The following is a 12,067-nucleotide window of genomic DNA, read 5'->3' as shown; positions in this document are numbered from 1 at the left end:
GGTCCCAAACATATAGATTCTTTGAAGAAGTGGGGAAAAAAAAGGATAATAATAAGAATTAAAAAAGAAAAGAATAATCAATGTGAATTTCTTTTCTGTTGCTTTCACAGGAATTTTTGTTTAATAGTCTTCAAATTTAAGGAAACATAAAAACAAATTTAAGATAGAGGAGGAAAAACATATTTTTCAGCCGAAAAGATAAAAGAGAAAAGGCCACTCAACAACAATCCACCCATTCATCCCATCATCCCCATCCCACTTTCACGCCACGTAGATCATTCGTCCCCCGCTTCACCCTTATTTGCCTGCTTCCTAGAGGCAAAAACAGTAAAAGGGAATGGAGTAGCAAGAGAGGAGAAATAATATAGAAGTAAGAACAATTTAAAAAAGAAAAACAAGAAAATCATTGATTGGAGCAAAACAAAAAGAGGGAGAAGAGCATGGTATCATTTGCGGGGTTCAAAATAACTTTCAAAAGAGATATGAGTTTAGACCTCCCGTAAAAACCATAAGAGCATCGACCGTTAAGGCAAAAGCACACAAACCACGTATGAAATAGCTCAGAGGGAGATAATTGCTGCATGTAAGATACGACAGTTAAATGAATGGCCTAGAGAGATAAAGTAAAATAAAAGTTGGGAATCAAACAACAAACGAGGGATAAACGCCGCCGACTACTCCTTTTAGCAAAACCGACATGATATCTTTACCTCATCCCTCCCATCCGGCTGACCTTCTTAGCTGTAGACTTTGCTTTTCTGACTGACTTTCAATGTGGTATCATATAAACGATTGCAAACTTGGTCAAAGGGGTATATTGCTGACAACTGATTTTCCGATAATAAGATCCGTGCTTTAACGAGGTGGCCCAATAGGAGCCGGGTATCCAGAAGTAGAATTGGAAGTACTAGGACGGCCGCTATCAAAAGATGCGCGGAGATCGTGCCGCGGAGTCATGTCTCCAGGGGCGGTACCGAAGGGAAATGCACTATCAAATCGAGATGGCCACGCACTGCTGGCGTTGAAAACATCTTCTTCCGGAAGATTCACGCCAGAGTCATTCCACGGGTTGCGATATCCGCTATCACGGGATTCCATGGAAACAAGCGATGCCTTTGAGGCATTGCTGGATGCGTGCTTAAAGAAAGAGCCGGGGGAGCCAGAGTGGTTTTTGCGACCGATAAACGATGAAAACGAAGAGATGCTGCCGGGCTTGCGAAGACGCTCAAATATCGAACCTCGGTCACTGGCGTCATCCGAGAAATTAGGGCGTGTGGGAGAATCGGTTACGAGAGGAGCGGGGGCGTGCTGTAAAAGCTTGGAGTCGAAGAACGGCAAGGACTCTTCAAACGAGTCTGACTTTGGTCGAGGAATAGATCCCTTGACGGTGGTCGCATCAAGCCCATGCGAGACAAGCCTCGAGACAAGAAAATCAATAGCGTCCTTCAATCCACCAGCGTTGTTCCGTGTATAACCAAGAACAAGCCTGTCTTCGGGAGGTGGTGAGTTGGCTTCGGAAGAAGGCTGCTCTCCAGTCGCTTCAACAGTAACGTCAACTTCATACTGCTCTTTAAGCTTCTTTCGAACTTCAGTCGCAAACTCTGTAGTCTTAAAGAATTCCCGAAGCTCTTCGGAACCCTGGAACGAGATCTCGTGCGTTTCCGGTACCATTCCCTAAAAGCGGTCAGCTATCTAATTCAAATACAAATCGAAACCCATCAAGGTCATACCAAAAAGGCATCAACGGCCTGTGGGACTTGGTATTCTGGGCCTGAGATGGTGACAAAGTCACTCGCCGTTTCAGTGCTAGGAAAGTCGATCTTGCAGTTCCATTTCTTCTCCAGCTCATCGATCTCCTTCATTCGAGCGATGAGTTCCCGGTGATAGAGACGATTCACAAGGACAGTTTCGGAGACGAATTCTGCATCCTAAGGATGTCTGTTAGCCCAGCGACATGTGTAGGATCAATCGATGATCACATACAACTTTCTCTACCATATCCATAATTTCCTGCTTCACAAGCTCCAAGTTCTGAGCATTACGAGCGGGTGTGCGACAGATCACGTTTTCGACTCTGATGTCATCGTCATCTTTGTTGACACCACCTCGATCCATGGCATTGGAAAACTTGACAAACACGGAGTATTTTTTCATGATGCGCTGGATGTGCTGGCCACCAATACCGATAATACGTTTGTGATACTGATCGGGCACGTGGAAGGATATCGATGCTGGCATTTCTTGTTCGACCAAGTCAAGTCCGTTGCGTGCTGCCTCATACTGGCTGGCACACACATCGATATAGAAGTTGTATTCGTTAAATCCATCAAAGATAATTTGAACGTTGCCTTGAGAAACATTAGCACAAGCTTTGAGCACATTAATAGAATGGAGTTGCTCACTTTGGCCCATAATCTTGTTAATTTTCCCGTTCTTCTTGCCGCTGACAAACTCTTTATGTTCGTTGGCAAGCTCGATTTTCACTCGCATCTGGTGTGGGGAACGTTTGACAAATGGAATATGGTGGATAACCATCATAGCTGCCTTGACGGCATCATCGGAACCGTGGATGGTGAAAGTCAACTTATCAAAGCTGACGTCGGCACCTGAATTGGCACAAATATCGGATAACATGGTTCGGATATCCGACGGCGACGGAACTCGCATCTGAGGCGCATTATCTGGAAGGATAATCCACCACGTTGCGCCGTAGAACTGGCCGGCCTGCATCGAGTTAGGACGGAGTGGGGAAAAAAAAAAAATAAAAATAAAAAAATTAGGACAGTGCGCTTACCAGAGCCATCAGCTCTCGAATGGTGCGTTCTACCTGCAGGATTTCTGTTCCCTGGACGCGGATAGTGTTGTGTTGACTGCCAAGCTGAGGGAAGAGGACATAGCATCCATTTGCCTCCATGACCTTGCGAACCTTGTCCAGGCGATCAAGCAAAATACTATCAATTTTAGTTGGAGTGACAGACACATCCTTGACATAGACCTTGACGCCCCGAACCAACTCATGTAACTTTTGTTTTGCCTTGCCGATTTGTTCTTGGCTAGTGCCTGTGATGTAGAGTTCATCATCAGCACGTCTATAAGCACCAGGCGGCGTGTATCCATAAACGTTCGGGAATGAGGGTGGGAAGTAGATAGCAGTGTCTGTAGCAGCTTCAATAAGTTTGATGTTTCGGCGTGTGCGGCCGCAGACCAGGGTATGCATCGTCAGCTCAAGCTTCATAACATCAACTTGTCGTTTAAGCTTTAATTTGTTAGCCGAGCTTGAGCACAATATCTAAATGGAAATCAACTCACAATTTGATCAATCATGATCAAAACCCTAGTCTTCGCATGCTCCACACTCTCAACATCACCATATATCGCGATCCTAAAGCGGTTATCAATCCCATTCTCGGTCGAATATCCATATGAAGATACAATAGCGCTGTCAGCGTCGACGATCTTTGGACTAAGCAAGAATATGTCCACACCAGTGTAGCTTGCTAGCGTGTTAAGGTGATTCAAAACATTCTGCTTGATCGCGTTGGAATTTGAATCCATGACAAGGTTCACATCAATATCAACTGTGGCGCACCGCTATATATGTAGTTAGCAAAGTTTCCCGGGGGGGTAGGAAGAAAATAAAAAAAATCGCGAAAAAAAAAAAAAAAAAAAAAAAAAAAAAAAAGGTAATAAAGGAGAAAGGCCAGAAAGTCATCCTGCACAACATACCAGAGCAAAGGGCGTCTCTTTAAAAATTTTAGCCCTCATTTGGTAGACGAGATCAGTCTCACCAGAGATGCAGACATTGGTGACAAGGCCCTGTGGCCTTAGCTGGAGCGAGGCGAGGGCCTTGGGTTCTGATGATGTGACAGTGGCCTCAATGCGACCTGAACTGTTCTCGCTGATCTGTCGACACAGTTTTCTCAGGGAATCGATGTGGTTTGCGTGAACCGGAAGTTTATGGGTTGGGGTGCCCTCCGGGGTTCCGGCCGGGTAGGTCCACCGCTGAAGAGCACCGGGTGTCGAGTGCAGGACGTCGTCCGGGTCCGGACCAGAGAGATTCGAGGAGAACGGGACGTTGAAGGAGAGGTTTATGATGGCATCATTTTTCGGGGGAGAGGGTATGGCAGGCGGAACGGGCCTTCGGAAGGGATGGGAACCGGCGAGGTCATGCTGAGGACGGGACATGCCAAAGGCAGGGGTCATCCGCTCCCATCCATGGCGTGCCTGGCCTGTGAAATTGGAGATCTTATGCATGGTGCCAGTTTGGAGCGTGGGATCCCGCTCCTCAGCGGCACTCTGGGAGGGTGGAAGAGGCGGTGGACGGGGGGAGTTCCAAGGGTGGGATTTCGCAGAGGGCGGACGGGGGAAGGGGAGAAGAGGAAAAGGGCGACAGACCCGCGACGACCACGTCGAGGGAGAGATGGAGAGGAGTAAGAGGCGAGACGAAGGGAGAGGAAGACGGAGAGGGCGTGGGCGTGGGCGTGGAGCGCTGGGAACCGGCAATTAAGCACCCGTCGCAGTGCAGGTGCTGGAGGGTGTTGTGTGGAGGGAACTTCGAAGCAAGGCCTGGGCTGGGCTGAGGCTTTTAGCGGCCTTTTTCAGTTACATGAGCCTCTGAATCCGCGCTAGACCAGATCGGGACTAACCACCTGTGCCTTTTCCTGATCGGGACGTGCACGGGCCGCCGCTGGGCGACTTCGCGGAGGACGCGACGGCCGGAGTCAGCCCTGAGCTGCCTCTCGCGACACTCCCGGTGCAGTTGGGCCGTCGGGCTGCAGGCCGGGAGCTGTCTGCTGCCGGCAGAAGGTGGCCCTGTCTGCCGGCGCTGCGATGCTGTCGTACACCCCGTTTTCCAGAATGCAAGGAGGTTGATTTTCCGCCGGGGCCAGTATATGACGTTATCCATCCCTTGCCTGGGCGAACACGGAGGCCACGGCGGTGAATCAAGCTCGGGGCGCCGGACGAACTGGAAAACTTGCCAGCAGGGCACACTCTCTCTCTCGGGTTCAAAACAAAAACCACTGATCGAACCGTCCGGTGTTTTCGAGGGAGCACCCGGCCCACTTTGCTGATGCTTGCTCCCAAGACGGAACCAGCATGTCTTTCCTTTTTCTTCCTGGACAAGCTGTTCTTCATTTCTTAAAAGCTGCAATTCCTAACTTGATCCCGGTCTAGGTAGGCCGCGCCCCCCCTCCAATTATTCCTCAACCAGCGAACAAATAATTTTGGCTAGCAGGCCCAGAGCCCTGATTTTCCGGCTAGGGATGTATGCTTCATATGAGATTCAAACTAACACAAGCCCTCCCTCGGGTCCAATCCCTCCCAGGTGAGCTCCACCCCACCTCGCGGACCATGGCGGAACGAATGTGATGCCTAGGTGTGCCATGTGAAAATTCCCCTAATAGAGTCTCCTCAAAACTCTCAAGGGCAACGCAACGTAGATGGGATGCCACCAACACTCCCTAGCACGTCATCTCACTTCCCTTGCGGGTGCTCCTAGGGCCCCTTTCCCGGTTCTCTCGCACACAGCTTCCGAGACTTGGCCCAGCTGATGAAGACCCTTTTTCGAGATTTCCGAATCCGAAGCAGGAGGACCCTACTTTAGGTTATTTCGGTCCGTCTCCACTGTATCCTGGTGTGGAGCCAAATTTAGAACTGTAATAGCATTCAGTACGTAGCAGACGAATGCATGTAATAATGTGATCCCACGTCCACCTTCCTTCTTGGAAGACGGATGCGCAAAGTAGATCATCAGAGTAATTAACATAATATAATCTTCCTCAAACCCGGCGAATGCTCTACAGCGATGTGCATGGTAATTGCAATTGGCTTCACTTAGTGTCAATGAGCTTTAACATTGACCCGTGTATTATATTCAGCGCCAAAACAAAAGCTATGTTTCCAGTGTTCTAAATACAGAGTACTCAAACAGCTTTCTGGTCAAACAGACGCAGAAGACAAATATACATGTCAAAGTAACCACTGTAGCTTTTTCCCCCAGTCACGCAGACACAAACACAAAAAGGGTTTGGCTAGGTCAACAAGGCGCCAAGAAGGTACTAGAAGCGTCATAGAACCATACATCAAAACTAACCCATCAAAAGGAGAAACAAGGAAATATCGTGAACAGTGATTGTTGTCACTAAGAGCCATGGTCATACCCAGGATTAATATCTTCGAGAAACTCTCCTAATCACCCCCTGACCACCTTCAAGATCCAGTTTCGCAGTGTCCTCGTCATCATAGTAACGCTCCTCTCTCGCTTGCCTGGCAGCAGGGTAATTAACGTGATCCACAGGAGCGTACTCTCGGGATTGACGAGGCTCATCATCAATGTACACGCTCACCTCGCGTCGAACAGGCCTGACGCTCGGCATACGCATCGGCGGTTCTACGGGGTCTTCATAGCGGCTTGGAGGTGGTCGTACGCTTGACATTCTCACCAGTTCCTCCCTCGGATACGCCGGTTCCTCGACATATGTTGGATGACGACGTGGATAGTCAATAACTTGCACACTTGCGCCGCGAGGCACTCGAGCTCTGTCGTCTATTTCTCGATCGTAGACGCCATGTTCGCTCGGTGCCACTCGCGTATATTCAGGGACCCGTCGATAGGTGACTGGCGGAGGCATGTCGTGAGCATATCTGTGATCCGGATATGTGTTCCCGACAACTGACATCGCTCGAACGGGTGCAGTGCGAATGGGTGGCCCTTCATCATATGCCTCACTATGCGCCAACCGGGTAGATGGAGGGTGCATTCTGGACGAAGGCGCCAGAGACTCGTAGTATCTATTTCCCTCAGCATCTATAACAATTCTGCGTTGTGGAGGAGGCCCCATAGAACGGGGTTCGGGATGGGTTTCAATATATTCTTCGCGTAGTCTTGGAGAGGCGGGACGGACACTTGCACCGTATGGCTTCGGATATGATGGAGCGAGCTCATCATAGTATCTTGGTTTCTGAACCTGCACCGGTCGATCTGTCACAGCATAGGAGGCCGCTCGCACATAACGTGGCGTAGTCTCGGGGATGGGCTCGGGATAATCCTGAACATATTCTGATTGGCGTGCATGTTGCATGGTTGCAACCCGACGAAGATCGCGGTCTTCTCTTAAAGGCCTCTTGTAAGTTAATCTCGAGGACGAACGTGTGATATTCACGTCAGTAGAACCATCCATCTCGTACCCTCTGGCGTGCCTTTCATCATAATAGGTAGGGCGGCCACCACTTTCACGTCGGTCGCCAACAGGGGTATACCGGGGAGAATCAATCTCAACATATGTACTACCACTTTGGGGCGCGTGGGATCGCAGGTATGACGCCGGCGGCACCTCAATAAATGGAGGTGGCGACACGGGCTCTGGTTTAATGTGAGGAATATCTGGCGACACCGCCGGTCTTCTCTCCTCCATAGAGCGCGTACTATCTTTGAATTCCTGTTCACGTCGACGCTTACGATGAACTATTGGTTGCACCGGTGCTTCAGGGCTGCCACGTTCTGAAGCCTGGGCAGCCAGTCTTCTCTCCGCCTTCCTTTGACGGCGATTCTGCCGCTGGGTCCCTGGTACTTTTGACACTGCAAGCGGTGACACCCTTGATGGTTGCGGGGCGGCAGGGGATGTAATATGGTTTCTGACTACTCTCACATCCTGCACTGGGTATTGATGTCGTTGGGAATCCTGCTGAGGTTGGGTGGGCACACGATGAGCGTGTCCCCCATTGGCCCGTTCTGAGATAGGTTGATGAGCACCACCTTCCCTTTCGGTGTCCACAGTAGTAGGGCCAGGCGGTGAATATTCCGGTTCTTCAAATGGCTCTGGCTCTTCACGGCCCTGTTGTCTCTCTGGTGGCATACCAGGTTGAACGGGCGTGTTATCGGTGCTCCTTGGAGGTATATTCTTTTCAGCCAGTCCCGACGGAGGATGTGATTCCAAATTCACTAAGTTCCGATTCCCATTATCCAAATATCGAGGTCCACCATTATGACGAGCTACATGAGTATCAGGAACCGCGTCGTCAATGAGCACCGGCTGGGGTTGTCGTTCGGTGATAGGCGATGCCACTACTGGCTCGTTCTGCGGAGAATCAGGGGCTCTACTCGAATAGAAAGAATTCTCATCAAAGGAATCACTGGCTGCAATGTTCCCATTAGCCCCTTCTGTATCAATCTCTGAAACTGGCTTAACAAGTTCCAATGCTTTTGCAAAAACCACTGCAACATCGAAATCAGGATTTAGTTCTTGTGGTGAAGGTTTTGTTTTAGCATCTATCCTCCTCTGCTCCACCTGGTCACGCAGAGCACGTTCAATCCTCTGCCGCTGTAATTGCATCTCGGCTCTGATGAGATCATCAGATTTAGTTAAGAAAATAGGGTCAATTTCTGAAGCTGGTTTCGTAGCAGAAGTAGTAGACAAATGACTACTAGAAGCACCAGTGCCAGCTATCGTTGTCCCTACCGCTGAAGATTCATTCGCTGGAGGAGATCTCTGTACACTGCTCGGCAGCTGGCTTTCCTTTTGCTGCGCGGCCGTCGCCGTCTCTGCTGGGCCGGAGGGAGTAGTAGGTATTGAGGGGCTTTGAACTGATCGAGGAGTGAAGTTGCGAATGACATGCTGAGGAACCTTTAATCGCGGGTGATTTCCAGAGAATATCTGGTCCCGAATATTCAAGATTTTCTCGTACTCAACGATCTCTTTGGAGCCCGACAATGGGCTGCCGTGGCCCTGCTCGGGCTTCCGGGCCAACTCTGACGCGATCATTGGTGGCTAATCAGCTGTGTAGGTTAACAATTCTCACAGGCAATTAAAACAGTGCATCACCCTATCTCTCGCTCGCAAGAAATGGGTAGCTGGGTGTTCTTTTGGTCTCGGGAACCTTTTGAGAAAATCGATGTTGTGTCCCCAGCCCAAGATGTGAAGAAAGTCGTTTTGCGTGTGCAGCCAACATGATTACATGCACTAAACCAGATTGGCCTTAGTGTAAACGTCAGAGCCCCCTGAAAGATTAGACTCAAGTGCTAAAGGCCACTGCACCTCTTGTTAAACACACTGCATGTTAAGCTGTCCTGGGTGGTTTTGATCCTGTAATGGCCATGAAAGCTTCCGCACAAGACAGCAGACAGGATGCGTAAGCGTAATGCCAAGCCACGCCCATGAAACATAGCGGCTGTGGACTTACTGATAGATATAGTGGAGCATTTGTACCTTGTTCAGGACAGCAGAAGCCATCAACTGGAACTTAACGGGACTGAATAGACAAGAAAAGCCAGAATACCAGAAATGCCTCTTCCCCCGAATCAGTTGCTTATCCTCCATCTTCTGCATTTCCACACGTCGAACACAAGGGCAATTTCTTCGAGGGATCTCTCTTACCGTCTCTGTGTATAGCATGGACCAACAGCGGGGTAGTGAAGATACCCGCCCTGTCTTTTTCTTTGATATTGACAACTGTGTATGTGTGCACACATCAAACCAGGAGCAATGCTGGGCTACTTCTTGTTTGGCATAGGCAATTAGATGACAGCAAGTGACTGTTCTAAGGCTGACTGGAGAGTTGATTGGAATAGCTATATTCCCGTGGTAAGCCTTTAGCGGGGTTCTTCCTCTTCGATGGTTCATGTAACTAACAATTTTCTTAATCACTAGACAGTAAAATCCATGATCTAATGCAAGAACTCATCGGTCTGTAATCCGAGATTTATAGCTGTGGAAGACAAGCTTCTGACCGGCCAATATCCAGATCAATTCTTTGCCAAACACCTATCACTCAGTATCGACGATGCGGTTATGCTTCATAATAAATACTACAAGGAATATGGCCTTGCGATAGAAGGGTTAACGCGGAATCATAAAATTGACCCATTGGAATTTAATAGCGGAGTGGATGATGCTCTCCCGCTTGATTCTATTTTGAAATTTGACCCGGCGCTACGTCGATTTCTTGAAGATTTTGACACCTCAAAGGTCAAATTGTGGCTATTTACCAACGCCTATATCAACCATGGCAGAAGGGTAGTTAAACTTTTAGGAGTGGATGACCTTTTTGAGGGGATCACATATTGTGATTATGCTCAACAACCACTCATTTGCAAACCACATGCAAAAATGTTCGAGAAAGCGGAAAGGGAGGCGCATGCGCCAGGTATTGACCAGTGCTTCTTTGTTGGTGAGGATTGCAACCCCAAAATCTATGCTTTTTTTTTTTTTTTTTTTTTTTTTTTTTTTTTTTTTAAATTTTCTGCAGGCTCCTTCCAATCCACTCTGTAATCAGTCATTAATCAGCTTCATGCAGATGATTCACAATTGAATTGTCGACATGCCCAGGCTCGCGGCTGGACTACCGTTCATTTCGTGGAGCCAGGCCTCCCGATCCCACCAATACCGGCATCGAAATTCATGATCAGAAATCTCGAAGAGTTACGGGAGCTGTTTCCGCAATTTTTCAAACCAAAGATCGGTGAGAATATAAAGGCATTATAAGTCTTATGTGCACTGGGCAGTTAAGTGTCATATCGAAGGAATCGGCTCGTTAGACATCAATCAAGAGAACCACATTATTATTATACACTTTCAACACCAATCTCAATCCAGTACCAGTTTTCCAAAAGGCTCAACGCTCCCCAAAACAAGAAAGAAGCAAGCGGCGCTGCTTAATCATGTCGTCTTAGGGTTCAAAAACGCTAGCGGTTTAGGGTTGCCAAAGACATCTGACGGGGCAAAATGCCAAGTACCGGCATGCCGCCACTGAAATACCCATTTCGTTAAATATGGTACAAAGGCCGGAAACGGTGGGTAGCCACCTTCTTTCTCATCTATGGCGAACGTATTGTCCGAGCAGACAAGAATCATTACTCCGGTTCTGCGAGAAGAGGTCAATAAATGAAACGTGACCGGGGTAATGCACAATAGATGACAAACAAGGGAGCCGTGTTACCTAGACTTAATCGTACTAGACGCCCCTTTTTTTGCTACCAAATCCCACGCTTTCTCCATTGCTTTCGAGTCATATTCTGCTAGATCAAGAAAGGTGGAAATTTCCCCATGGAAGTGTTTCTCTAAGACGGGCCCCAGTATATCCAAGATAGCTTTCAGAGCCTCTCCGTCGTATGTGCTCGCATCGGTGGTAAAGGAGAATTCACGGAGCTTCTCAAGGCCTCCTTCGAAATCTTTATGTTCCCGAATGTTTTTATCCATGAGGCCCTTGACTCCCGTGAACTTCTCGATTTCCGGAAACAAACATGTCTCTTCAAGGTGGTGATGGTGTGAAGTCATTTCATACAGGACCTGATTGAAGACTAAGAAGTCGCTAGCCTCCTTGGTGTTCCGCTTCACGCCGAGACACTGATTATAGGATGCATTGAAAGATCTGAGAAGGATGTTATGTATAGCAGCCATCTTCTGCGCCCCTTCCACTGCGGCATGATCTAGAGGGATATCCGGTCGACTTTTGATTCCGGTTTCAGATATCAAAGAGAGCGGAGTATCCGCCCAAGGGTTCGACATCTTCGAGCGAATGGTGAGCCACTGAGATAAAAAATGGAACAAAATCGAAGTCAAGTCGATGCCTGAAGCATCCCGGCGGAAGATAAGGGCATGTTGATCTTATTTATCATCTCAGCTGCCGGGATTTGGATTTTTGGGAAATATACTCCGTTCTCCGTACTGCGCGAATGCTTTCTTTTGTTGCAACAACGGCCAATGGGACGATGCAAGGGTCCTGATGTGCGCTGGACCTCCGCAAAATACGGATAAGTGCACTGTAAGGCTGAAGCTTTTCGGCAACGCGACACGTCGGGCTATCCGAATTGGGCTCCGCTCAACTCGAAGCCAAGCGAACGGAATGGGAAAAAATCGCACAGGTGGCTCCAACCAGTTCGCCGACATCCGTGTTGCGCTTCTCTCGAGCTTGAATACGAGCCTGGATGCCGCTCCACGAGTCACTTTGTTGTCACTTGCCGCGTTGTCAATGGTCATCCACGATCCGGCCCATGGGCTGAAGCGAGACGGCTCAAGCACAACTGGTGATTTCGCTCGAAACCACGAGCATCTGGTGCTAAACGTCTCGG

At 48.7% G+C, this 12,067-nt stretch overlaps 4 protein-coding genes across 4 annotated transcripts; 1 reads left to right on the top strand and 3 right to left on the bottom strand.

The window, feature by feature from the left end:
* Positions 1-97: 97 nt before the first annotated feature.
* On the bottom strand, positions 98-4,319 carry D8B26_000471 (uncharacterized protein). The gene is made up of 7 exons (XM_003071286.2): positions 3,727-4,319; positions 3,310-3,591; positions 2,795-3,256; positions 2,403-2,724; positions 1,984-2,348; positions 1,731-1,928; positions 98-1,674 (listed from the first exon to the last, which is right to left on the bottom strand). Exons 1-7 carry the CDS (start codon positions 4,252-4,254, stop codon positions 856-858), a joined length of 2,976 nt encoding a protein of 991 aa, XP_003071332.1. The 5' UTR covers positions 4,255-4,319; the 3' UTR covers positions 98-855.
* Positions 4,320-4,803: 484 nt separating this feature from the next.
* D8B26_000470 (uncharacterized protein) lies at positions 4,804-8,895 on the bottom strand. Its single transcript, XM_066123240.1, has one exon. It carries the CDS (start codon positions 8,760-8,762, stop codon positions 6,168-6,170), a length of 2,595 nt encoding a protein of 864 aa, XP_065979314.1. The 5' UTR covers positions 8,763-8,895; the 3' UTR covers positions 4,804-6,167.
* Positions 8,896-9,245: 350 nt separating this feature from the next.
* D8B26_000469 (uncharacterized protein) lies at positions 9,246-10,682 on the top strand. Its single transcript, XM_066123239.1, has 4 exons — positions 9,246-9,581; positions 9,648-9,683; positions 9,742-10,167; positions 10,294-10,682. The coding sequence occupies exons 2-4, from the start codon at positions 9,668-9,670 to the stop codon at positions 10,479-10,481; spliced, it is 630 nt and encodes a 209-aa protein (XP_065979313.1). The 5' UTR covers positions 9,246-9,581; positions 9,648-9,667; the 3' UTR covers positions 10,482-10,682.
* Positions 10,656-11,504, bottom strand: D8B26_000468 (uncharacterized protein; the record flags this gene model as incomplete). Its single annotated transcript, XM_003071283.2, has 2 exons — positions 10,656-10,860; positions 10,936-11,504. 2 exons carry the CDS (start codon positions 11,502-11,504, stop codon positions 10,656-10,658), a joined length of 774 nt encoding a protein of 257 aa, XP_003071329.2.
* Positions 11,505-12,067: the final 563 nt, after the last annotated feature.

The sequence above is a fragment of the Coccidioides posadasii genome, chromosome 1 (genome assembly GCF_018416015.2).
Source record: "Coccidioides posadasii str. Silveira chromosome 1, complete sequence".
In the NCBI taxonomy this organism is placed as follows: domain Eukaryota; kingdom Fungi; phylum Ascomycota; class Eurotiomycetes; order Onygenales; family Onygenaceae; genus Coccidioides; species Coccidioides posadasii.
The sequence above is the reverse complement of the archived record's forward strand: the minus strand, read 5'-3'. Positions and strand labels throughout refer to the sequence as shown.